Source organism: Podarcis gaigeae (assembly GCF_964106915.1).
Source record: "Podarcis gaigeae genome assembly, chromosome: 13".
Classification (NCBI taxonomy): Eukaryota; Metazoa; Chordata; class Lepidosauria; order Squamata; family Lacertidae; genus Podarcis; species Podarcis gaigeae.
Genome location: NC_139689.1, coordinates 3118981 through 3146588, shown reverse-complemented (window position 1 = coordinate 3146588; position 27608 = coordinate 3118981). Strand labels below are relative to the sequence as shown.

Below are 27608 nucleotides of genomic sequence, written 5' to 3'. Positions count from 1 at the left end.
TCATCCTCCCATCTCTCTCCCCTTGCATGCTCCAGGCTAGCTGCAAAGGCAGCCAGGGATATTATAATAAATTAAATCCATTTAAATATATCTGCATACATTATGGGAGGAAGGGAGCTTTGCAAAGCTGTTGGAAGAAGCGGGGGGGGGGGGTGGAGAGACGACCCCGCGTCTGTGTATTTAAGAACCGTCTGTTTCTAGGAAGAGCGGAAGGGAATAATTATCCGGATAAATTTATTCCCCTGGTTTCTTACTTCCTTTCTACTGCACGCTATATATTTCCGTACTCAGTCCTGATTGGAAAAGATCTCTGCCCCCCAATGCAACGTCCTGGATGTGGGGCCCAGGCTCCGTCCCAAATCTCTATAGTAACACCCCATCTCTTCTCTTAATGTCCTGAATGTGATAGCCGTGCTCCCAGATCGCCCAATATTCTAGTCCTCATGGGCCTCTCTGATCCCACCTTGCTCCCTGGATCTGTGCCACCCCCCAACAAAACCCACAAACCCTTCTGAACCCCTTGATTTTACATCCTAACATCACAGAACCTGCCACTGTGCCCCACGATATCTCCAGCATCTCATCTGTTTTCAGATCCCTAAATTCTCAGCTTTGAACAACACGACATGCTCCCCCAAACCACAGCCTGTTTGATGCGTCCGTCCACAATGCCCCCCCTCCCGGTTCCGCCTTGCTGGCCCCCCAAGAAACCAATCTCCTGGGGGCCAATCGCGCCTCCCCACCCAAACCCCGCTAGCTCCCTTTTCCATGGCATTTCCCTGCATCGGCCAAATGACCTTTGAGGGTCCCTACAATTCTAGGATTCTGTGATCGAGGGTCCCCACAGCCCCTTTTTTATGTAGGAGCTGGACAGCCGTCCGCCGGGGATTCTATGGCTGTACTTCCTGCATTGCAGCGGGTTGGGCTGGATGACCTTTGGGGGGCCCTACAATTCTAGGATTCTGTGATCGAGGGTCCCCACAGACCCTTTTTTATGCAGGAGCTGGATAGCTGTCCACTGGGGAATTTCCGTCTGTACTTAGTGCCATTGCCTTCCGTTAAGAGTTTGGGTGTAATCCTTGACGCCTCCCTTTCCATGGAGGCGCAGGTTACAGCAACAGCCAAGGCGACATTTTTCCACCTTCGCCGCATCAAGCAGTTGGTCCCTTACCTTTCCCGCCCCGACCTGGCCACAGTGATCCATGCCACGGTCATCTCCAGGCTTGACTACTGTAATTCGCTCTATGCGGGGCTGCCCTTGAAGCTGTCCCAGAAACTCCAGCGGGTGCAGAATGCTGCAGCGAGGCTCCTCACGGGGTCTCTGCCATGGGAGCATATTCACCCAGTGCTTTTCAAGCTGCACTGGCTCCCGGTGGAGTACAGGGTCAGATTTAAGGTGCTGCTTTTGACTTTTAAAGCCCTTCAGGGCCTAGGACCCTCGTACCTACGGGACCGCCTCTCCCAGTATGCCCCACGGAGAGCCTCAAGGTCCATAAATAACAACACCCTAGTGGTCCCAGGCCCTAAAGAAGTTAGATTGGCTTCAACCAGAGCAGGGCCTTTTCAACACTGGCTCCGGCCTGGTGGAACGCTCTGCCTCATGAGACCAGGGCCCGGCAGGATCGATTTCTTTCCACAGGCCCTGTAAGACAGAGTTGTTCCGCCTGGCCTTTGGCTTGGAGCCAATTTGATTCCCTCCCTCTCTCTCTCTTTCCCCCCCCCTTTCTTTTCCTTCTCCTCCTGCGATGAGGCTACATTTTAATATTTTAATGTTCCATTATTTTAATGTTGTATTTTATTTTTGTTTTTAAGTTGTAACCATTCATCTTGTTTTTATTATTGCTTGTAAGCCGCTCTGAGCCCGGCCTTGGCTGGGGAGGGCGGGGTATAAATAAAAAATTATTATTATTATTATTATTATTATATTATTACTTCCTGCATTGCAGCGGGTTGGACTGGATGACCTTTGGGGGGCCCACTACCAACCCCAAAACCATATGACACACACACACACACACACACACACACACCGGGCTGCAAAGCTTTCCCCCGCACCCTGAATTTGCAGCCCGTCGCAATACCAGCCCCCTATCCCAGGCTAAATCTCAGACCCCCGTCCTTTTGCTTCCCCCGGAAAATACCCTTCCTCCCTTTTCTGCCTCCCCCCAAATCGCCCAGGGATTTCTCCCTCCCGCCGCCTGTGATCAGGAGCACCTCTGCATCTGCGTAACCTTGTAGATTCCTCCTCTCTCTCCCTCTCCCTCTCTCTGCAGATGCGGAGGGAGAGCGAGGGAGTGTGACAAGGGAGAGGAAGGAAGGAAAGAAGAGGTGAAACAGGCAGGCAGGAACCGCCTGGGTGTGTGGGGGCCCAATATTCTGCACCTACAATGTCGGTGGCAATGGAAAAGGCTTGCCAAACGGACATCCCAGGGATGGGGGTTTCACCTGCCCCCCTCCAAGGCTGAGGGGCTCGATTCTCCAGAAGGGGCCACGAGATTATCTTTAATTTTTTGACCACTATCGTTCTCCCACGCAGCACCAATCTCTGAGCGAATCCCACTTTCTTGGGGTTCGGTTTCCCTCGGGACGAAGGTCAACGGAGACCGTAGTGTCTTTAGGCTATACGGTTTGTGCATCGGCACATATATACACAACCCGAGCCTAAGGTGCAGGGGTTCGCGGCGTTTGCACCCCCAAAAAAAGATCTCGCCTCTCTGTCATTCGCAGTTTTAGGTCCAGCACAGAGCAAGCAGGTCTCTGTGTCTCCAGCTCCCAGCCTGGTTTCTGGTTCAATTCGCACTCAGAACTCAGGCTGTTGCTCTGGGAGAGGGTGGGACCCCTCACCTATTTGCAGCTCTGGCAAGTTGGATCGTTCTTTTTGGGTGCTGAGGAGATTACCTGAGTGTCGTCTTACAAAGAAACTACCGTGTTTTTTGCTCTATAAGACTCACTTTGTCCCTCCTGAAAAGTAAGGGGAAATGTGTGTGCGTCTTATGGAGCGAATGCAGGCTGCGCAGCTATCCCAGAAGCCAGAACAGCAAGAGGGATCGTTGCTTTCACTGCGCAGCGATCCCTCTTGCTGTTCTGGCTTCTGAGATTCAGAATATTTTTTTTCTTGTTTTCCTCCTCCAAAAACTAGGTGCGTCTTGTGGTCTGGTGCGTCTTATAGAGCGAAAAATACGGTAGATCAGCGATAGAACCCTCTCTTGGATTCTAACCTTTGCTGGGTACAGAAAAGGGACTCTGGGCATCATCCAGACTGACCCCACATCAAACCAACAACAGTTCAGCAGACTGGGGGTGCATCTTGTAAACTTCAGCCCAGGTTGGAAATGATAGCATCTCTGGGGTCTCCTCCCATATTCCCAATTAACCTCCGTCTCCAAAGCTCCATAGTGGGAAGGTATTGAATGGCACACTTTCAGCGATGGGGGTAAATGGTCAACACGTCGCGCTGAATGACGTCGCTGCGACATCACCAGGGGGTAGAAATCCCCCAGGCGCATCTTGCGGCTGGCGTGGTTCCCGTGGCAACCATGTGGAGATCTCTGGTTGCCAGGCGACGGGCCTCACCATCGGGTAGCCAAACCCTGTGAGGTGGCTGGAGGGGCTGTGCCTGGCCTCAGATCACCCAGTGAACTTCCTGACTGAGTGGGGATTTGAACCCAGATCTCCCAGGTCCAACACTCCAGCCACCACACCACCCTGGTTTCCTAGAGCCCTTCTGCTATGGGGCAGCCTTATAAATTAAGTAGGCAAATCAATTTGGGGAGAAGTTTCTGAAATTCGGAGAGAAGGATCTGAAATATTTTCCTTGAAGCTATAATTTGTTTTAGTTGATGTTTTAATGTGTTGTAAACCACTCTGAGGTGTTTTCCTGGAAATATAAAACAGTAAAGAAATGGAACAAACAAACAACAATGATAATAAATTTCATTGTAAAGGGGGGGAAAGCACCTAGAATTAAGGCGCCGTTTGGCGGCCATATATCTGAGTTTCAAACATTGCAGCTAACAATATTGTCTGGCTAGTTCAGCAGTAGAATGCCCTCTGGGATTCCAACCTTTGCTGGGTACGGGACCCTGGGGCATCATCCAGACTGACCCCCCAAAATCCCACAACGTTATTATTCAGCAGACTGGGGGTTGCATCTTGCAAGCTTCAGCCGAGGTTGGAAATGATTGCATTGGGGTGTCCTCCCCTTTAACCTCCGTCTCCAGGGCTCAATGGTAGGAAGGAATTGAATGCCACACTCTCGGCAACGGAGGTTAATGCTCAGCGCATTGCGCTGGTTGACATCGCCAGGGCCTGCCCCGGGACATCACCAGAGGTCGTCGCTGGGTTCTCACGTTGCGGCCCTGAACGCGTCAGTCGTTGGGGGACCCAAGTGGAAAGAGTTCTGCTTGCGGACGTCCCCGAGTCCTGCGTGGCAGCGGGTTGGACTAGATGACCTTTGGAGGTCCCTGCCAACGCCACAATTCTGCGGTGCATCTGGTTGGCCTGATCTAGCAGCTGGGCTCTTCTAAAGTTCCGAGTTCTAGTCCTACCACAGCTCAGGGCTTATCACAAGCTCCTTTTCAAAAAACAATCAGGAAGAGAAAAAGAAAATATCACGCTGGCTTTTTTTTTTTTTGCAAATTTACAGTGCGACTGTACTTGGAGTACAGTTCTGGCGCCAAAAAGATATTGCAGAGCTGGAAAAGATTTGGAAAAGGTGGAGAGGAGGAAAGGTGACGGCGTTTGGAACTCTTTCCTTTAGCTAAAAAAATGCATTTATTCGCCTATAAAATTATACCCGGCGAGGAGAAAGCAGAGAGGAAAAGTTTTTATTCCTCTCTCTCTCGTTGTGCTGGAACTCAGGGCCGCCTAATGAAGCAGAAGGATGGGAGATTTCAGGGCAGATGAGAGGAAGTCCTCCTTCACGCAGTTATACTGCGGAACTCCCTGCCACAAGAGTCAGCAATGTTCCACCAGCTTGAAGCTTTAAAAGAGGATTGGACAAATTGATGGAGGGGGAGAAAGCTATGGATGGCCATTGTTATTGGGTCCTGAATATGGGCTTCTTTTGGCAGGGGGCATGTGGATCTGGTTTCCCACTTTGAGAACAGGATGCTCAGCTAGATGGAAGCTGGTGGACTCCATTTTTCAACAGAGGTTGGCCACCTGATAGAGATTATTTCTTTGTGATTGCTGCATGGCCGTGGGGGTCAGACTGGATGACCCCCAGGGGTCCCTTCGAACTCCACCGCTCTGTTATTCTTTCTCGGCCTCGGTTGTCCCCGTGTGTGAAATGGGCACGTCACACCGGTCAGGAGACCTGGAGGTGAAGGCTGCAGAAGATGATGAATAAGGAGCTGTCTGTTTGAGTTGCTTTGCTAATTATCTTTTTTTTTTTTTGGTGGGGGTGTTGGAAGGAGAATCTCCAGCCCCTCCAAAGGCACTATCAGCCGCAGGCGAGAAAAAACCCAGAGTCATGGATAGAGAAGGGAGAGGGAAGGAGATGTTTTGCTGGAAATCTGCAGTTCATCCTTTGCTGGGCCAACTGCCTCTGAGAAGTGTGGACACCTCACCACTTAAAAAGATTACATTCATATACAACTAGACTGATTCATCACTGCGATGGGACGTTTGCCTGCAGGAAATAGAGCGAGGGGGGGAACTAAATGACCGCGGGAGGCAAAACCCAATTGTCTGCCCCCACTAAAAAAAATATTTTGCACTTCCCTCCAGGGAACCCAGGCGTCCTGCACCCCTGGCCCTAACTCCAAATAAATTGTGATTTATTTATTTTGGAACAAGCCTGATTTTGCACCCACCCAAAAAAATGCATGAACCAACCCCCCTAAAACTCAACCCCGGACCCTTCCCCTTTCCATCTTGATCTGGGGAAATCTGAGCCGGTTCCCAGATTTCTTGCCCTCCTCCTTTTCCTTAAGGGAAACAGCAGAATTAAAATGCTCAAATCTCCCCCGACGTTGATGGAACGGGAAATCTCTCGCTGCGTCTCGTTAAAAGGGACCCATTTTTCTTCCCTAAGTATAATTTGCTTAAGAGTCTTTTCCCGGCGTTGTCATATCCCAGATGCTGGCGCCCAGAATATACCCCTTTCGCTCTGTAATGGCTCGTGAATTATTTCCAAGGCCTGTCAAAAGGCAGAGAGGGAGGGAGGGAGCGACGGAGGAACAAAAAGAGTGATTTTCTGAGCTTGAAGCAGGCCAAGAATTGGGGGGGGGGGGGAGAGATCTGTTTGGAATAGAGATGTCCTAAGATGCGTGTCTAAAAATGTGTGTTTTGTTTTGTGCAAAAGTCACGCCTCGGGTCTGTAGCTTTTTGGGTGTGTGGTTTTTTTTTTGGTGTGTGTGTTAAACCTCAACATTAAATTAGCCAGAGGATGAAGGGAACCTCTCCTAAAGGGGAATTTCTCGCAGCCCAATTCTCCTCGGAAGATTCAGGGCAGATAAAAGGAAGCCAGCGCAGAGTTAAACCGTGGAACTCTCCGCCACAAGAGGCCACCGCCTTTAAAAGAGGGTTAGACAAATTCTAACGGCTCGGCTCTGCCACAATGGTCAGAGAGACAACGATGCTTTTGGATCCCAGTTGCTGGAAAACACTGGAGGGGAACAGTGTTGGTCTTGTGTTCGAATCCTGCTTGTGGGTTTCCTATAATGCGCGTCGGGTTGTCCACTGTGAGAACAGGGTGCTGAGATCAGCAGAGGGGGCCCTTTTGGCAGTTCCTCCACCCTCAGAGACATTTGAGGGGATGTTTCGAGCAGTTGTTTTTATGGCTCTAAGGGACGCGGGTGGCGCTATGGGTTAAACCACAGAGCCTAGGACTTGCCGATCAGAAGGTCGGCGGTTCGAATCCCCACGATGGGGTGAGCTCCCGTTGCTCGGTCCCTGCTCCTGCCAACCTGGCAGTTCGAGAGCACGTCAAAGTGCAAGTAGATAAATAGGTACCGCTCTGGCGGGAAGGTAAACGGCGTTTCCGTGCGCTGCTCTGGTTCGCCAGAAGCGGCTCAGTCCTGCTGGCCACATGACCTGGAAGCTGTACGCCGGCTCCCTCAGCCAGTAAAGCAAGATGAGCACCACAACACCAGAGTCGTCCGTGACTGGACCTAATGGTCAGGGGTCCCTTTACCTTTACCTTTTATGGCTCTAAATGGTTTTGAACTTTTTTTTGTATCGCACACTATTGTGTTTCAATAGGGACCTCAGGGCTGGGGGCTGATGAGAGTTGCAGTTCCCAGAAAAGTCCCGCTGGGTGTTGTAGCCCAACACATTCCTGCTGTCTGATTGGAATTATATTAGTCATACCTCGGGTTACAGATACTCCAGGTTGTGTTTTTTTGGGTTACAGACCTGCCGAAACCTGGAAGTACCGGAATGGGTTACTTCTGGGTTTCAGGGGTCGTGCATGAGCAGAAATGCCAAATCGCACTTTGCGCATGCGCAGAAGCACCGAATTGCAATCCGCGCGTGCGCTGACGTGCCGCTGCAGGTTGTGAACACTGCGGGTTGCGAACGTGCATCCTGTGCAGATCATGTTCGCAACCTGAGCGTCCTCTATATTATTAAAGTTGTTATGGAAATGACATGGAGGGGCGCACATCTTTACAGTGGTACCTCGGGTTAAGTACTTAATTCGTTCCGGAGGTCCGTTCTTAACCTGAAACTGTTCTTAACCTTGATACGGAAAGGGGGGGCATGTCTTCTTCACCTTCTTCCTTGCTACAATATATCCATTTATTTCCAATTGTCAATGTCAAAAGGGACTAAAATCTATAAAATTCATGGAAACTCAACGTGCCAATTTGCTCAATTTCTCTAGGACTCCATGACACCTCCCCTGTCCTCCATAATCCCTCAAACAAGGTGTCAAGACCCTAATCCTGTCAAATCACTCTGCCATGCCTTTCCTCTGGGCAATGCCAGTACATGGACCATTGTCTTCACATCACCTGTACTCAGGATGTGCTTATCTGCGCATATCTCCAACTCTGCATATTCCCCCTCCCTCCTCCATATGTTAATCCTGTGTAACCCAACCTCTTCTTAATGTCTTCATGATGTAACTGGGATGTATTTTGCACTGTATTCTGGGGCATGGAGGGAAGTTTCAAAAGTTCATGTCACCCCTTTCTCGCTGTTCAATCTCGTCTTGAACCTGTTGCGCAATAAACCTTGGATCTCCGCATTTTGCTCCTGTCTCCGGCTGAGCTCATTTTCCTCCACAGGGACCCGCGGACTTAGTCCGACGAGCTGGGTGGCAGAGCAGCCTCGCACCCAGATTTTACCGTAGCAACCTGAAGCACCACTTTAGCTAATGGGGCCTCCTGCTGCTGCCGTGTGGCCAGACCACGATTTCTGTTCTCATCCTGAAGCAAAGTTCTTAAGCCGAGGTACTATTTCTGGGTTAGCGGAGTCTGTAACCTGAAGCGTATGTAACCTGAATAGTCTGTAACCCGAGGTATCACTGTATAGTTGTCACAATGTTCCAAATATTATGCCTGAATGTATCCTTTAGACTTGACAGTGCAGGGAAGAAATCTAGCTTTATAGATTCATAGAAAATCCATACTTAAACCGACTCTCCTCATTCCAAGACCATTTTAACCCTGAAAGAAAGGTGAATTTGGGCTCCATCTCCCTCCATGAACCAAGAGACAGGAACAGGGCATCCCGCCATAATTCCCCAAGCGTGAGAGGGCATTCACGGCCCCCTACCCCAGAAGTGACCAAGGGGGCAACATTAGTCATCCCCAGAGGCAGTTGAGCAAGTCAGGTGTTCTGAAAGCCCATCTCCAGACAAGTCCTGAAGGCAAGGAGATGTCAAGAGTTTGATTGTTCTTTTGGTGATGGGTACTTAAGAGGTGTTGGGAAAGGTGTCTGATAAAGTGACCTAATGTTGAACTTCCTCAACCATTGTATTTGTTGTTGTTTAGTCGTGTCCGCCTCTTAGTGACCCCCTGGACCAGAGCACGCCAGGCACTCCTGTCTTCCACTGGCTCCCGCAGTTTGGTCAAACTCATGCTGGTAGCTTCAAGAACACTGCCCCACCATCTCGTCCTCCGTCGTCCCCTTCTCCTTGCGCCCTCCATCTTTCCCAACACCAGGGTCTTTTCCAGGGAGTCTTCTCTTCTCAGGAGGTGGCCAAAGTCTTGGAGCCTCAGCTTCAGGATCTGTCCTTCCAGTGAGCACTCAGGGCTGATTTCCTTCCGAATGGAGAGGTTTGATCATTTTGCAGTCCATGGGACTCTCCAGAGTCTCCTCCAGCACCAGAATTCAAAAGCATCCATTCTTCGGCGATCAGCCTTCTTGATGGTCCAGCTCTCACTTCCATACATCACTACTGGGAAAACTATATGGACCTTTGTTGGCAAGGTGATGTCTCTGCTTTTTAAGATGCTGTCTAGGTTTGCCATCGCCTTTCTCCCAAGAAGCAGGCGTCTTGTAATTTCGCGACTGCTGTCACCATCTGCAGTGATCATGGAGCCCCAGAAAGTAAAACCTCTCACTGCCTCCATTTCTTCCCCTTCTATTTGCCAGGAGGTGATGGGCCCAGTGGCCATGATCTTCGGGGTTTTTTGATGTTGAGCTTCAGACCATATTTTGCGCTCTCCTCTTTCACCCTCATTAAAAGGTTCTTTAATTCCTCCTCACTTTTTGTGACATGCTAGTGATGTAGTGATGATGTATCAATGATGCCTCTCAAAGGGTATTCTGGGGGGAAGAGGGAAGTTTTAAAACAGGATGTCTTTAAAATAATATTTATTGAGGTTTTAAAGGTTATAAATAAAACAGAAAAACACCAAAATAAACAAAAAACAAAACAATGTATCACATTAAAAAAAGAATACCATACAAATAAATAAATAAAAACCCCCAGAAAAATACAAACAATTTAAAAAAAAAGGAAAGGGGAAAAAATCAAACCTTCCCATAACTTATTTTCCATTTGCTTATTTCCTTGACTTCCTTACACCTTTTTTGTATTCTAGTTCAATTTAGATATTTCAGCAAATCCTTTCCATCTTTGTTTTTATCCCAATAATTTATCTTAACATACTGTGATTTTACACTCTCTTCTTTCACCAATTAAATTAAATATTTCAGCAAATTCTTCATCTATGTTTTTATCCTAATAATTTATCTTAATATACTGTAATTTTACATTCTCTTCTTTCACCAATTAACAAGTTTTAAAACAGGATGTCACCCCATGCTCAGGTTTTTTACTCCTGTGGGGACCTGTTGTGCAACAATAAAGATCATGGTCTACTGACCACTAGCACCTTAGAGACCAGCTAACTTTGTTCTTGGTATATGTTTTTGTGTGCATGGTATCTGAAGAAGTGTGCATGCACACGAAAGCTTATACCAAGAACAAACTTAGAAGAAGAAGAAGAAGAAGAAGAAGAGTTTGGATTTGATATCCCGCCTTTCACTCCCTTTAAGGAGTCTCAAAGCGGCTCACATTCTCCTTTCCCTTCCTCCCCCACAACAAACACTCTGTGAGGTGAATGGGGCTGAGAGACTTCAGAGAAGTGTGACTGGCCCAAGGTCACCCAGCAGCTGCATGTGGAGGAACGGAGACGCGAACCCGGTTCCCCAGATTACGAGTCTATCGCTCTTAACCACTACACCACACTGGCTCTCTAGTTAGTTAGTCTCTAAGGTGGTACTGGACAATTTTTTTTTATTTTTATATATATTTTGACTGCGTCAGACCTACCTGAATCTACTAACCACTGTTTTGCTCCAAATTACTTGGCTGAAACTTCTTTCTTTTACTGACCACATGGACCCGCAGGGGACTTCCACCCCAATGAGCTGGACTGTGGAATAGGATCTCACTCTGAAATTTCTCCCCTCAAAAGGTAAAGGACCCCTGATAGTTAAGTCCAGTTGTGAACAACTCTGGGGTTGCAGCGTTCATCTCGCTTTACTGGCCAAGGGAGCCGGTGTTTGTCCGCAGACAGTTTTTCTGGGTCATGTGTCCAGCATGACTAAGCCGCTTCTGGCGAACCAGAGCAGCGCACGGAAACGCTGTTTACCTTCCTGCCGGAGCGGTACCTATTCAGCTACTTGCACTGGCATGCTTTCGAACTGCTAGGTTGGCAGGAGCAGGGACCAAGCAACGGGAACTCTCCCTGTTGCAGGGATTCGAACCGCCAACCTTCCGATCAGCAAGCCCTAGGCTCTGTGGTTTAACCCACAGTGCCACCCGCGTCCCTTAACATAGTATCATTGTTATTAACTAGATTTATATACCAGCCTTCATCGTAAGATCTCTGTGCTGTTCACAGAATAAAACACAGTTGTAGTCATAGAATCATAGAATCCTAGAAGAGTTGGAAGAGACCCCAAGGGCCATCGAGTCCAACCCCCTGCCAAGCAGGAAACCCCATCAGAGCACTCCTGGCATATGGTTGTCCAGCCTCTGCTTAAAGACCTCCAAAGAAGGAGACTCCACCACACTCCTGGGCAGCAAATTCCACTGTCAAACAGCTCTTACTGTCAGGAAGTTCCTCCTAATGTTTAGGTGGAATCTTCTTTCTTGTAGTTTGGATCCATTGCTCCGTGTCCGCTTCTCTGGTGCAGCAGAAAACAACCTTTCTCCCTCCTCTATGTGACATCCTTTTATATATTTGAACATGGCTATCATATCACCCCTTAACCTCCTCTTCTCCAGGCTAAACATGCCCAGCTCCCTTAGGCGTTCCTCATCAGGCATCGTTTCCAGGCCTTTGACCATTTGGGTTGCCCTCCTCTGGACACGTTCCAACACATTCCTGCTGCCTGATGAGAGTTGTAGTCCAAAACATTCCTACTGGATAGTGGGGGGAAATGTCACTGACAGGAACTATTAGTCCCAACACATTTGCGCTCACTGGAAGCTGATGGGAGTTGTAGTACAAAACTGGAAGGCATAACGGTTGGGGAAGTCTGGCTGAATGGTCAGAGCACATGAGCCAGGACTCCTGGGTCCTTTCGCAGGACTCCTGGGGTCTAGGGAGGTCTGCTCCCTAGAGAGGGGGGGGCATGTGCAGGAAGGCAGGAGACAACTAATCCTTCAAGGGCAGCCCCGCGTAGAGCGAATTACAGTAGTCAAGCCTGGAGGTGACCATCGCCTGGATCACAGTGGCAAAATCAGGGCGAGAAAGGTAAGGGACCAACTGCTTAGCATGGTGGAGATGGGAAAATGCCATCTCCCGCTCGCTCTGGGAGTCCCCCCACAAAAAAAAAACGCACAGGTAGGAACCGCTCCAACAGCCTCAAGCGGCCCCACACACTCTGTGACGCTTCTGTCTTTTTTCGCCAAGCCCCCAGTGGGGCTCAAGAGGGGTGTCAGAGCTCAAGGGCTGGGGCGGCCGACCGAGAGAGAGCTTGATGGGCCCAGGCAAGTGGCGAGGGGGTCAGATGTGAGGTTGCAATGTGCCTGTTTTTATTACGCGGCAGCCAGACTGGTGACTGGGAGCAGCCGCCGAGACCACATAACACCGGTCTTGAAAGACCTACATTGGCTCCCAGTACGCTTCCGAGCATAATTCAAAGTGTTGGTGCTGACCTTTCAAGCCCTAAACGGCCTCAAAGGCCCAGTAGACCTGAAGGAGCATCTCCACCCCCATCGTTCTGCCCGGACACAGAGGTCCAGCTCCGAGGGCCTTCTGGCGGTTCCCTCCCTGCAAGAAGCCAAGTCACAGGGAACCAGGCAGAGGGCCTTCTCAGTGGTGGCGCCCGCCCTGTGGAACGCCCTCCCACCAGATGTCAAAGAGAACAACAACTACCAGACTTTTAGAAGACATCTGAAGGCAGGCCTGTTTAGGGAAGCTTTTAATGTTTGATGTATTACAGTATTTTAATATTTTTTGGGAAGCCGCCCAGAGTGGCCGGGGAAGCCCAGCCAGATGGGCGGGGTATAAATAATGAATAAATAAATAAAATACCGTGTTTTCCGCTCCATAAGACACACTTTTTTCCTCCTAAAAAGTAAGGGGAAATGTCTGTGTGTCTTAGGGAGCAAGTGTGTGGTCGATCGCTCCCTTTCCGGCCCCTTGCCCAGGCCTCCATTGCTGAATGTTCTGCAGATGGAGGCTGCTTTTTTCCCCAGCGATGTGGGACTGGCTGATTAGATTATCTGTCTGGAAACTGTAAAAAGGGCTCCCTTTCCTTTCCTAAAGAAGCTGCAGAACTGTGAGTGGAACCCCGTTAAAACAGGATTTTTCCCCTTTGCAAAAGAATCTGCACAACTTTGAGCTGATCCTCAAAAAACCGGGCTTTCCCCCTTTCCTCCTCTAAAAGCTAGGTGTGTCTTATGGTCAGGTGCGTCTTATGGAGTGAAAAATACGGTGTTTGTTTGTTTGGTTGGTTGGTTTTTCAGATTAAAACTTTACAGTCACATATCGAACGTGCAACAGAGAAACAAGATTCTAAAGAATCTCCTGGACCTCCCTTTGTGGGTCATGATGTTAATCGTTTCCTCCTGCGTCTTTTACGATAATCCAAACCTTTTACATCTCCATTATGTCCGGAATTCACCAGTAAACTACGACTTGTAGTGCAATTTTTAGGATTCTAAGCTTGAGCCACCGGCGTGATGCAGCAGCCAAAAAGCCTAACACAATTCCAGGCCACGTTAATGAAATCCCAGTTTCTCCACACTTTAACGGGAACCGGGCTGACCGTCTGGAGTTGGCCGTGTCCGGTTCTGGATGCCTCGTGTTGGCATATTGAAGTGGGTTTCGGAGGAGCACAGTGGTAGGGGGAATGAGACTAAAGGAAGGGGGACGGACGTGCAGCTTGAAAAATGAAAAACTGACATGATTGCACCATTGCAAAACGTTTAGGGCTGCTAAGGACATTAGACAAGATTTGGCCTGCATCAGGCAGTAGCCTTAATCGTTTGTCCGAATGCGCATGGCAGGAATTGCAATGCGCCGTGCTAGGCGCTGTACAGTTTTTCGTTGTGTTTTCACAAATGCCCCCCACCTCTGCAGTTTTCTGAGTGGGGGCGGGGAGGCTTCTGCAATGCAATGCTTCGTGTTTCAGGCTGCAAAGTCCTGGGTTCAAATCTCAGCGGGGCTGAAGCGTAAGCCTGGCGGAAAAGAAACGTTTTTGAGCGGTGCCAAAAGATATGTTTTTGTGTTTTGTGTTTGGTTTGTTTTGTTTTTGATGTATTTTTAATCTTTGTTGGAAGCCGCCCAGAGTGGCTGGGGAAACCCAGCCAAATGGGCGGGGTACAAATAATAAATTGTTGTTGTTGTTGTTGTTGTTTAATTGCTTTTATTTTTTCATTTATGTCATTTTAAATTGCGGTTGATACTAATGCTATATTCTTCGTTTTAGATTTTATGATTTATGTGGAAATTGTTTTCCATTTGGTTGTGTATTCTTTTTAATGTGTTTTATTTATTGTTTATGATTTTGGTTGTGTTGCTGATTGTGTAAATCTTGTCCTGTTGGAAGCCGCCTTGAGCATTGTTTTAACTAGGGAAATAAAAGAATGAATGAATGAATATGTGAGGATGGTGGCCGACGAGCCTCTCTGGGGAAAACATCCCGCAAATAGGGAGCCACTACGGAAAAGGCCCCGCTCTCTTGCCGCCCCCCTCCAGGCTTCCCTGTGGAGATTGGGGGCACGCAGAGAAAGGGCTTAGACGGCGATTGGAGGGTCTGCGTCGGTTCACATGGGGAGAGGGAAGTGATGTTTCTTACCATGTCTCGCTTGCTTTCCCACCCCCGTTCCGGTGCAGAGCCGCAGCTGAAAGGCATCGTCACCAAACTCTTCTGCAGGCACGGCTATTATCTCCAGGTCCACCCCGACGGCAGTATTGACGGCACCAGAGAGGACACCAACAGCTTCAGTAAGTGCAGCTGGCGGGTCCAGGGGCCGGGGGAACCCCTCGCCTGACCCACGTCCGTCGCCCAAAGCCCCGGCAGGAGATCTGGAGAAAGCTCTGACCCTCCACCTGCGCATCCCAGAACAGATCGGGGCAGGAGGCTTCCGCTTAGTCCCTTTCCAGCAGGGGTAGGGCGGTCGGCAGGGAGCCAGACAGCAGGTGGCGCCGAAGAGCCAACGCCTTATTTATTTTATTTATTAGAATCATATACCTTTTTCATCGCAAGATCTCAGGGTGCTTCCTTGCCGAGGTCGCAGAGTCAGAGAAGGAGGAGGCCGCCTCAGAACCGTACCGCCGGAAGGGAACCCCAAAGGTCATCCATCCCAACCCGTGTAACGCAACCGCGCAGGGGGTCAGCCAACGACTCAGAAATATTTGGGCCCTCCATCTGCCGGTTGGGTCCTTTTTTGGGCAGGGGGTATCATGGCCTGTCCTAGCCCCAGTTTGGGACAAGACGTGGGATATATTCCCGGGCCATTTGCCAATTAAAGCCTGGCTGTTCTTTCCCCTAGGGGGCTGGATCTGGGGCCCTCTCGCCTGACCACATGGCCCCCCATCTGCAGCCGCGGCCTCCCTGGCTCAGTCCCTCGCTGGCTTGCGCCTTCTCTTCCCGTCCATTCCTGGCTCTCTATCTGAGCATAATTGAGCCGGCCCGTCCTCAGAGGACACATGATTGATGATCCCTGCTCCTTGCATTTAATCCCGTCCTGGGCTGCTTCCAGCTAACGCTCCCCTCCACCCTGCGCTAGACCCGAATACAAAACCGTGGGGAGGCTAGCGGCAGCCACGGCCGCAGCAAATCTCGCCACCCCCCTCGCCCCCTCATGCTCTCGCATTTAAAGGAAACCGAGGCTCTCAGAAGGTCCGCCTGCCCCCCACCTCGAACTCGCTCCCCGTAGTCTGAGTCCCTTTCCAAAGGAACCCTTCTTCTCGTTCCTCCTCCTGCTCCTGCCGCTGCCAGCAGAATTCACAAGTTCTGCCCATGGGGGTCCTTCTCAGCCCCCCAATATTTCCTCTCTCCTTCCTCGGAGGTTTTTCAGCAGATGTTGGCCACCTGCCGTTCTAGGGTTCCTAAGCCGTGGTTCCTGCGTTGCGGCGGGTTGGGCTGGATGACCTCAGGGGGTCCCCTTCCAGCTGCACGGTTCTGTGGTTCTAGAATTCTCTCTAAAGGGCACACGGGTCCAGGCTCCCAACTAGGATAGCAGGGAGGAATTCGGTTCCGCTGAGAAACGACCCAGATCTTCGCTTCTCGAACCAAAACCGTGTTTTGAATTTGGCACTCCTGCAACGTCTGCAACAAACCTCTCCAAACTAAGGAGGTGTTTGGAAAGGCGTATACCTGTGAAAATAAACGAGGAAAGGATCATTAAGTTGCGGGGAAAGCCTTGCAAAAATAGCGAATATTAGGCAAGGTTTTAACCTGTTTTTATTTTAACTCTTTTGAGAGCTTTCGTATATTGTTTCATTTTTTTTACCAACGATTGTATTATTTTATATTTTTGGGGAAACCGCTGCAAAGTTTTCAGCTCGATTCCTTGCAATCGAGCAACGTGTAGATTTTTTTAGGAAGCAAACAATGAAGCGATTTTTTGAAAATTGCATTCGAAAGGTTGCATTCGCACTCGGGTGCCGCAAATTTTCATGAGGGCTAGTAGCTCCTTTCAAAGTTCACGTGCGAAGATCGGATCTTGAGAAGGGGAAGCGTTAGAAATGGAAATGGACAATTTTGGGGGGGGAAACGCCCTTCCCCAGTTAAAAAAGCCTTCTGACAACTAGGGGGCAGGGGTGGAGTAAATCTGTTAGCTGACCCCCTATTCTAGACCCCCAAAAAACCCCTCTTCCTGTTCTTCATTTGGTGTTGACAGCGACCTCCTTTCTGCCTCTCTCCCTGCAGCCCTCTTCAACCTGATCCCGGTGGGACTTCGCGTGGTCGCTATCCAGAGCACCAAATCGGGCCAGTACGTCGCCATGAACGCTGAGGGCTACCTCTATACCTCTGTGAGTATCTGGGGGGGGGGTTGATTCCTCGTGCCGACGGGCGCTGGAAAATTCGGGCCGGGGGGGAAGAAAGTACCTTTTTGTGCAGCTGAACCTGCGGAACTCACCGCAACAGGAGAAGGCGGCAGGCCACTTTAAAAGAGGATGGGGCAAATTTGCAGAGGAGGAGGAGAGGGCTGTCGACGGCCTCTACGGTCGAAAGAAAGCAATGCTTCCGGATGCCAGTTGCTAGAACGTGCAGAAGGGGAGAGTGCCAGTCCTGCGTTCGAATCCTGGTTGCAGGTTTTATTCATTGGCCACTGGTTTGCTGGCCTAGAGGGGCCACTGGTTTGATCCAGCAAGCTCTTCTCACGTCCCGAAAAGTGCTTTAGATGCATGAGTTTGCGCCAATACGTTAGGTAAAGGTAAAGGGACCCCTGACCGTTAGGTCCGGTCGCGGCCGACCCTGGGGTTGTGGCGCTCATCTCACTTTATTGTCCGAGGGAGCCGGCATACAGCTTCCGGGTCATGTGGCCAGCATGACTAAGCCGCTTCTGGCGAACCACAGCAGTGCATGGAAACACCGTTTACCTTCCCGCCGGAGGGGTACCTATTGATCTACTTTGCCGTGCTTTCAAACTGCTAGGTTGGCAGGAGCAGGGACCGAGCAATGGGAGCTCACCCCGTCGCGGGGATTCGAACTGCCGACCTTCTGATCAGCAAGCCCTAGGCTCTGTGGTTTAACCCACAGCGCCACCCACGTCCCTCCCCACTAGACCTCAGGACGAATTTCCTGGCCGTAAGAGCCAGTATGGTCTCCCTCGGGAGGTGGTGGACTCCCCTTCCTTGGAGGTTTTTAAGCAGAGGTTGGATGGCCATCTGTCAGGAATGCTTTAGCTGAGATTCCCGCATTGCCCGGGGTTGGAATGGATGACCGCTGGGGGTCCCTTCAGACTCAACACTTCTGGGATTCCAGCAGGAGCTACGGATGTCTGCAGATGGAGTCTGTAGGGTAGGCCCCGCTCAGTCTAGGAGTTCCCCCACAAAGAAACCCCACAGGTAGGAACCGCTGCAGCAGCCTCAAGCGGCCCCACACAATCTGACGTTTTTCGCCATGCGCTCAGTGGGGGTCAAGAGGGGTGTCAGAGCTCAAGGGCTGGGGCGGCCGACCGAGAGGGAGCTTGATGGGCCCAGGCAGGTGGCGAGGGGGTCGGATGTGGGCTTGGGGAAGCGATGCGCTCCCTTCCAATTGGGGTCAGGGAATTCTCTCTCCAGAGGCCTCGTTAAAGAGGGCAGCTGCTAATTGCAGTTCAGAGAGAGAGAGGGGGAAAGTATTCCCCTCCCTGGGAAATAATTACTGTACATGATTCGTTTCACGGGTGCCTGTGCAAAAAAAAAACCCTCCCTACCTTAAAACCCGAAGACCCGTCTGCAAATCGACCCATGATCGCAGAACGGCAGCGTCAGAAGGGACCCCGAGGCTCATCTAGTCCAACCCGCTGCAATGCAGGAATATTTTGCCCAATGTGGAACTCGAACCCAGAACCCTGCGTCGAAGACTATCGTGCTCTTCCGACTGAGCACCCAAGAGGGCTGCTGGGAACGGGAACAGGAAGAAGAAGACAACGCAGCCCCCGTCCGTCATCCGTACCAACCGTGATGGAACAAGATATTCACACCTGGCAGGGGGGGCAGCACAACATCCTGTGGCAGGGAGTTCTGCAGTTTAACAACGTGCCAGAGCTTCCTTCCATCTGCCACCAATCTCGGCTGCAAAGCAAAGGGCATTCCTACAAAAAAAACAATCCCAGGAGGAGCCTCCGTTAGCCAAGGGCGCCGGGAAACTATAGTTCCCAGGAAACTACAGTTCCCAGAGTTCACTGGAGAGAGTAAATCAAGCGCTTGGAAGGTAGATGTGCTTCAAATAATAATAATAAATTTGTATTTATATCCCGCCCTCCCCAGCCGAAGCCGTGCTCAGAGCCGCTAACAACAATAGAATGATACACATTCTAAAATCATTTCATTATAAAATTAATTCAAATCAAATTGATGGCAACCATTGGGCTAGAGTTATGTGGAGATTGCCAAAGGAGGGGGTCAGGCTGTGCCCTGGCCAAAGGAATGGCGGAACAGCTCTGTCTTGCAGGCCCTGCGGAAAGATGTCAAGTCCCGCAGGGCCCTAGTCTCTTGTGACAGAGCGTTCCACCAGATCGGGGCCATGGCTGAAAAGGCCCTGGCTCTGCTTGAGGCCAGCCTAACCTCTCTGTGGCCTGGGACCTTCAGGATGTTTTGGTTTGAAGTTCCTCCACGGGGCGTACCAGGAGAGGCGGTCCCGTAGGTACGAGGGTCCTGGGCCATATAGGGCTTTAAAGGTCAAAACCAGCACCTTAAACCTGATCCTGTACTCCACCGGGAGCCAGTGCAGCTGGCAGAGCACCGGGTGAATGTGATCCCGCAGCGAGGACCCCGTAAGGAGGCCTGTGCGCTTACCGTCTGAAATAAAACAGTGTCTTTCCTAAAAGTCGGCCAGCTGCCAGGATCAGCCGACCTTCCGTTGGGCACCCCTTTCTCGTCCCCTGGCCCGGCAGATGTTGAGGCGCCCTGACCCCCCTCTCGCCGGGAAGTGCCCTGCTTGCAGCAGTGTGGCCCGTGGCCGAGCGACGCATCTGTGGGCAAAGTCCTGGCAGCGACCGCCTCGGAGGGGTGGCGTTTTTTTGGGGGGGGGTCCCCGTTCTGAAAATGGAGAGGGAGGTTGGCTTGGGAGGTGCTGGGTGCAGGCTGGGGGCCGGGGGAGGTGGCGAGGGTTGGGGGGGGCGCGATGAATCATTTATCGGCCGCCTGGAGAGGTGACCCCAATCCGGCGGGGAGGGTGGAACAGCTGACAGGGAGGGAGTTTTCCCTGGGAAGATGGTGTCTGTCAGAAAGGATGAGCGTGGCAGAAAGTGATGCCTGGCTGCTTGGGTTTGTGAGAGCGAGGGAGAGAGGCGGAGGGAGGGACGGAGGGCAGGCAGGAGAGGGGGCAGGAGAAGGGGGCGGCACAGCCGGTGAGAGGGAGAAAGAGGCTCTCAGGGCACCCCCAAAAGGAAGAGGAAAACCAGCGCATAAGGAGAGGAGAGGGAAGGCAATGCACAAAGGCGTGGAGGCAAATATCCTCCATTCTTCTGTATGCACTGTGTATTTCGAGGCCAGAATTTAAGGGGTTTTAGATCCTTTTGAATTCTGGTGCTGGAGGAGACTCTTGAGAGTCCCATGGACTGCAAGAAGATCCAACCTCTCCATTCTGAAGGAAATCAGCCCTGAGGGCTCCCTGGAAGGACAGATCCTGAAGCTGAGGCTCCAATCCTTTGGCCACCTCAGGAGAAGAGAAGACTCCCTGGAAAAGACCCTGATGTTGGGAAAGATGGAGGGCGCAAGGAGAAGGGGACGACAGAGGACGAGATGGTGGGACAGTGTTCTGGAAGCGACCAGCATGAGTCTGACCAAACTGCGGGAGGCAGTGGAAGACAGGAGGGCCTGGCGTGCTCTGGTCCAGGGGGCCACGAAGAGGCCTTCCTTCCTTCCTTCCTTCCTTCCTTCCTTCCTTCCTTCCTTCCTTTTTTATAATATTTTTATTGCTTTTCCATTTCTTCTGTTTCAACATACAGTCTTACCTCGGGTTACAGACCCTTCAGGCTGCGTTTTATCAGGTTACGGACCCGCCGAAACTCGGAAGTACGGGAATGGGTTACTTCTAGGTTTTGGCGGTCGCGCACGCGCAGAAGCCCTAAATAGCACTTTGCGCATGCGCAGAAACGCCGAATCGCAACCCGCGCATGCATAGACGTGTCGCTGAGGGTTGCGAACGTGCATTCCGCCTGGATCACGTTCGCAACCCGAGTGCCCACTGTACTCTTGAAATTCACTTTATATATTGCTCCTCCAAGTGTCAACTTCCCTCCCTCCCGCTTCCTGGTTTCCCGGTTTGTATCTTTGCATCCTAGCATTTCTTAATCTCCCCTTTTACGTTATTCCTTCTTGCCCTGTCCTTTCTTAAAGCCGCCCAGACTGGTGGCTGTCACTGCTTCCAGTGGCAGTGAGTTCCACCGTTTAACTGTGCACCAAATAGGCCCAACCAATCCAGTGTCCGATTTTCACAGGTTCCCCCAAACGGGACATGAGCGCAGCAGCAGCTCTCTCGACGCCTCGGGGACCTTTCAGCCAGAGAGCCACATTCCCTTCCCGGAAGGGGTCGCGAGGGCCATTTGCCTGTGGTGGGCGGAGCCAAAGACAAAAGTGGGTGGAGCCATGAATATGAATTCTCTCTTGACACACCCCTCTCTGTCCTGGGATCAGAGATTAAGCACAGCTGGGGGGGGTCTTTAGAGAGGTGCCAATCAGGAGCAGAGAGGGGTGTGGCTTGGGGCAGGGGGCGTGGTCAGGGGAGGCTCCCCGGGGCCAGAAAGCAATGCTTGAAGGGCCACACTCTGCACCCAGGACTGAGGTTCCCTATGCTACAATAAGGCTGCCTGGGAGGGAATAGGATTATTCAAGAGCTACCGGAAAAGGGATGTTTTAAAATTGATTAATGATTATTATAGATGCATAAAGGAAGATTTAATCTGCTTGACTGTTTTGAGGGCAGGTGATAATAATAACAACAACAACAACAACAACAACAGTAATAATAATAAATTTTATTTATACCCCGCCCTCCCCAACCAAGGCCGGGCTCAGGGCGGCTAACAAGCAATAATAAAGACAAGTTGAATGAATACAACTTAAAAACAAGATTAAAATACAACATTAATATGCAGCCTCATCACATGTATAATGTATAAAAGCCTCAGCCAAAGTTGATAGTCAAACAGGTGACGTGTAGGGAGAGGGGTTAAAGGTTGGAAATCTTATACGATACGACAATCTTTATTGTCGTTGTCCCATACGGAACAACGAAATTGAAAAAAATCCACGTCAGGCATTCAAAACTGGGAACAGCACAAGGGGAAGGAAACTAGAGGGGCAAAAGGGGGTGGGATGTCAGCTTTTTAATTTGTATTAAATTGTTTAAATTATTTAATTTGTGGGGGAGAGAAAAATGCTAGAAAAGGCTGCAAAAATTGAACTTTCACGCCTGCTAAAGGAGATAGGCCAGGGATCTGTGGGGTGAAATAACCTCCCCATCTCTTTATCCCTGCGGAAATCTCTTGGGAGGGATTTTTTCTCCCCCCCCAGATCTCTTGGTGAGTCTTAAGCCGCCCTTTTAATGCCAATTAAACAGCTTTGAAGAAATTTGGCAGTGAAAATGATGGCGGCTGGCCGCTTGGGGGGGGGGGAAATAAAAGTAGCTAGGGTGCTTTATCGGCCGGGACACTTTGCTCTCATTAACGTTATGGATCTGTTGGCGCCTTTGGCCTCACGATTCTGGGATGGGGACCCAGGTATCCTGGAGAGACCCACAGTTCCTGTGGGTGAGCTAATAAGGGTGTCCATCTGGTGTTGGGCAGCGCCACCTAGTGGCAGGCAGCTGTCAAAACAAGCCAGTGTTTGCATAAATGGGTTTTTTCCTCCTCTTTTCATGGTAGTATTTTATCACATCTACAGCTTTTCCTCCAAGAGAGCCAGAAGGTTTTATAATGGTTTCAAAATAGTTGATTTTATATATATACATTTTAATGGTTGATCTGTGGTATACATTGTGTTTTGTTTGATTGTTCGCAGCGATGAAATAAAACATTTTCTTACGCAGCGCCATCAATATGCATAGAGCTGTAGAACTGAAAGGCGTCCTCTAGTCCAATGCAGGAATCACAGCAAAAAACCAAGCCTTTAGTGTCATCAGCCTGTGGAACTCCCTGCCAATAGAAATTCAGCAGCCAATGTCAGGGCCAACATTTAAAGGCCCATTGAAAACTTTTCTGTTCTGCCAGGCCTGTGCAAGCGGTTAAGAATAAATACAGCGGTACCTTGGTTCTCAAACTTCATCCGTTCCAGAAGCCGGTTCCAAAACCAAAGCGTTCCAAAACCAAGGCACGCTTTCCCATAGAAAGCAATGCAAAATGGATTAATCTGTTCCACACTTTGGAAAACAACCCCTAAAACAGTAATTTAACATGAATTTTACTCTCTAACGAGAACATGGATCCATAAAATGAAAGCAATAAACCATGTACTGCAGTCACGCAATCAATCAATCAGTAGCTGAACTGGGTTCCACACAGTCACAAAAACAAAACAAAAAAGCCACAAAAACGCAAAATAAATAGCAAAAACAGGTAGACTTCAGCATTACACTCAAAACAGAAGCGTAACACTCAAAACAGAGCACGTTCGGCTTCCAAAAAAGGTTTGCAAACTGGAACGCTTACTTCGAGGTTTGCAGCTTTTGGGTTCCAAGTTGTTTGAGAACCAAGGCGTTTGAGAACCAAGGGACCACTGTATTGGCACAATGGCTAGCTGATTTCTGGTTTTAACATTTGATATGGTTTTTTATCATATGGTTTTCTGTACAATTGTTGTAAGCAGCTGTGATTTCCTTCATTTATTCATAGCAATGGTCAGCCACCTTTGTCTCCAAGGAGTTCCCTCCTCCTATTATTATTATTATTATTATTATTATTATTATTATTATTATTTGTACCCCGCTGTCAGGGGTTCAGGAGCAGAGACACAGGAGATGGAGCAAATGGAGAGTGAGGAGGAATCCGAGGGGGGTGTAGGCAGTGACAGTGGTCAGAGAGATTCCACGAGTCTCTCCAGCGAATCGGAAGATTCACAGAAAGGAGCGCCGATGGCCAGGGCAAGGGGGGTGCCAAGGGGGAAACCCCAGAAGGAAGGGGCCAGCGGGGACTCCCTGAGCAGCAGTTGGAAATCAGGACCAGCTTCCCCACCAGAGCGCAGTGGGGGGGAGGAGTCCCAGGCATCGGGACCAGTGTTCTCACCACCAGAGAGAGGAGATGAGTCAGGATTGACCACGCCTCCATCGGAGAGCGGGGAAACGGTCAAGAGGAAAGTCACAGGCTGGGCGCTCGCGCCAAGTTCAAATGTACAGGCGAGCGGCACAGCAGGGAGCCCGGATAGGGAGCCAGGTCCTAAAGCCCGCCGGAAGGAAGGGCAAGACTCAGGGGGGTCAGCGTCAGAAGAGTCCAGGAAGGAGGAAACCCCAGGGGTCAGAAGGACCCAGAGGAGGAAGGAACAGCGCAGGAGGTGGAGCCGGGCTAGGATCTTGAACTGGTGCGGAAGGGATAGTGACTCAGAGGGGACTTCGCCGATCTAGAGTCAAGACGTAGGGCTGCACGCTCTGGGGTTTGAAATGGAAACTAAACTTCAATAAAGACTTTTGTACATTACATCAACCGGGCGTTGGTCCTCTGTGAGCTGGGACCTAGAGGCAGCTCTGACACCCGCCCTTCCATCTGCTTTGCCCCAGCCACAACAACCCCGTGATATATCTCAGGCTGGCCCAGGGTCATTCAGCGAGCTTCGTAGCGAGATTCGAACCCTGGTCTCTCTCTTAACCCCTGCGCATATTTATACAGTAAAGGTAAAGGGACCCCTGACCATTAGGCCCAGTCATGGCTGACTCTGGGGTTGCGGCGCTCATCTCACTTTACTGGCCGCGGGAGCCGGCGTACAGCTTCCGGGTCATGTGGCCAGCATGACTAAGCCGCTTCTGGCGAACCAGAGCAGCGCACGGAAACGCCGTTTACCTTCCCCCCAGAGCGGTACCTATTTATCTACTTGCACTTTGAGGTCCTTTCGAACTGCTAGGTTGGCAGGAGCAGGGACCGAGCAACGGGAGCTCACCCCGTCATTGCGGGGATTCGAACCGCCGACCTTCTGATCGGCAAGTCCTAGGCCCTGTGGTTTAACCCACGGCGCCACCCGCGTCCCTAAAACACTGTTGCATTGGCCAGGAATCAAACCCAGGCCTCCCGCGTGGCAGGCGAGAATTCTACCAGTGAACCACCAATGCAGGCACATTTATAGAGAGTATTTTTTAAAATCAATGAATATAATAAACCTCTCCCCCCTCCAGACACACTTCACCGCCGAGTGCCGTTTCAAGGAGTGCGTCTTTGAGAACTATTACGTCATGTATTCCTCCACGCTCTACCGCCAGAGGGAGTCTGGGCGGTCGTGGTACCTGGGCATCAACAAAGACGGGCAGGTGATGAAGGGAAACAGAGTCAAGAAGACCAAAGCCGCCGCCCACTTCCTGCCCAAACTGCTGGAAGGTGAGCAGAGGCGGGGGGGGCGTTTGGGAGAGAAAGCCCCGGGTCCCGATGCCGTGCGAGTGATCTCTGGCGTCGCCTCTGCTCCTGGCGCACGTGATCTCTTGCACAGCCAAGAAGGAAAGCTCCGATCCGCTCCCAGCCTTCCTCTGAGCTGGTCTGTTTTTGCATCTTCCTCCTAGTTGCTTCAGATTGGGGGGGAAAAGGCTAATTTAGATGCCTAGCTGAGAGAGTCCTGAGAAACTCTGAATTTTATTTGTCAGGAAGAGACGATGGACAGGGCAGAGAGCCAGTGCCGTATTTATGTCCAGTGGTACCTCGGTTTAAGTACTTAATTCGTTCTGGAGGTCCGTTGAAAGTGTTCTTAACCTGAAGCACCACTTTAGCCTATGGGGCCTCCTGCTGCTGCCGGAGCACAATTTCTGTTCTCGTCCTGAAGCAAAGTTCTTAACCCGAGGTACTATTTCTGGGTTAGCGGAGTCTGTAACCTGAAGCATATGTAACCTGAGGTACCACTGTATAAGCTAAGCAAGCCATAGCTTAGGGACCCACTCTCTCGGGGCCCCCAAGAAATTTTAAGGGGGGAAAACTGGATGTACGTTTCCAAAATATAAGATAAAAAGGTAAAGGGACCCCTGACCGTTAGGTCCAGTCGCGGACGACTCTGGGGTTGCGGCGCTCATCTCGCTTTATTGATCGAGGGAGCCGGCGTACAGCTTCCGGGTCATGTGGCCAGCAGGACTAAGCCGCTTCTGGCGAACCAGAGCAGCGCACGGAAACGCCGTTTACCTTCCCGCCGGAGCGGTACCTATTTATCTACTTGCACTTTGAGGTGCTTTTGAACTGCTAGGTTGGCAGGAGCAGGGACCGAGCAAAGGGAGCTCACCCCGTCATTGCGGGGATTCGAACCGCTGACCTTCTGATCGGCAAGTCCTAGGCTCTGTGGTTTAACCCCCAGCGCCACCCACGTCCCAAAATATAAGCCTGGAAATATAAGCCTGTTTAGCCTGGAAAAGAGCAGACCGGAGGAGTGCCATCTTCAAATATCTAAATGGAATTTGCCAATTTTGGTGGCGGCCGCCACCTCCTGTGGCAGGGAGTTCCGCCGTTTAACTGTGCGCCGCACAGCTCTGCCAACTCAGAGAACTAGCGGGAGCCCGGATGAGGTCTTCCTTCACCGGGGGGGGTGCGTTCTGGTTCCCCGCGACTGGGGGCCAATGGGAATTGTAGTCCGACGCCGTTTTAACCCCTTCCCCCTTTCTTCCTCCGCAGTGGCCTTGTATCGCGAGCCTTCCTTACACAATGTGGTGGAGCCGGTCCTGGCGAAGAAGTCAGAGGAGGCCGGTGCCGCCGCCGCGCCCGTCAAAGAGATCTCCAAGGCGGAAGCCACGTAGCCCCGAGGAATGGGGGGGTGCCCCTTCTCCTCCGCCCCCCACTTCGCCCGTGCAAGCCGCCTGCACACACAAACCCCCCCACACACCTCTGAGATGGCCGCCGGCCGAGAAACACCTTCCTAAACACACCTTCACAGATCTTCCATCTTCTCTCAGGATGTGTCTCCCCTTCTCTCTCGCTGTCTTCCGCCTCTGCGGGACTTTGGACCCGGACAGGATCCGGCCGGGAAAGGAGGAGGTCCGTCGTCGGCCGCCAACCTGGACGAGGGGGAAAAAATAAGTCTTCCGTTTTGCGCTTACAGGTGCAATACGGCCTCTGGCCACACGGGGGCGACATTGCAACGCCGGGATTTTTCTTCTTCCAAACTGTGACAAATCCACTGTGTATGGGGCTTCCGGCTTTCCTGTTGCAGAAGTTGTTGCATCTTGTCAGGGATAAAAGCAGCGTTTTTTGCAACCCAACCGATCCACAGCAGTCTTCCAAAACGGCGAGACGTCTTCGCCGGAGCCGACGGCACAACTTCAGGGAGAAGGATTGCGGGAAGTGTTTTTAAAAGAAGCATGTCAACGTTCTTCTAACAGCCAAAGGAAAACGACACAGTTTCCTACTCTGGGGGGTGGGGTTTGGAGGGGGGGGAAGTTTTTCGATTTCGTGACAACTGTGCTATCCCCTTTTCCGCCACCGGAGGGCGACATTCTCCAATCGGCAATCGTTGCAGGATGTATATAATTTCACCGCTGGTCTTTTAGAATTTGTGAATAACAGCGGCAGGTGGTTATATGGGGGGGGGGGGAGTTGACTCTTGGTTTAACCAGCTTGGGTAGCTGAGACTGTCTTCTGCCTCCAGAAGGTCCCAGGATGTAAAAACTGGGGAGGAACCTTCAAAGCGAAACCATCTAAACACTGTTCTCTTGGAGCAATTGAAAAAAATATATATAAGTGGAATCTTTTTCTCCGTTTGTGGGCACTTTTTTAAAATGAAAAACATAATGACTGTCCGTCCCCCACAAAAACAAAACAAAAATTGCAATGCCAGTTCCAGACACTCGTGATGCAAAGGACTACCTTTCGTTTGCCGGGCTCCTGTGTTCTGCAGCGAGAAGACTGTATTTCTGATTTCAGC

The 27608-nt window shown here is 50.7% G+C and overlaps 1 protein-coding gene across 1 annotated transcript in view; it reads left to right on the top strand.

Moving 5' to 3' along the window:
• Positions 1-27270, top strand: part of FGF11 (fibroblast growth factor 11) — a 47594-nt gene extending 20324 nt beyond the window's left edge. The window contains exons 2-5 of the mRNA XM_083707156.1: positions 14754-14864; positions 16795-16898; positions 24895-25093; positions 26363-27270. Of these exons, the coding sequence (XP_083563282.1) occupies positions 14754-14864; positions 16795-16898; positions 24895-25093; positions 26363-26484 (536 nt within the window). The 3' untranslated portion in view covers positions 26485-27270. The remainder of the gene's footprint in view (positions 1-14753; positions 14865-16794; positions 16899-24894; positions 25094-26362) is intronic.
• The last annotated feature ends 338 nt before the right edge of the window (positions 27271-27608 follow it).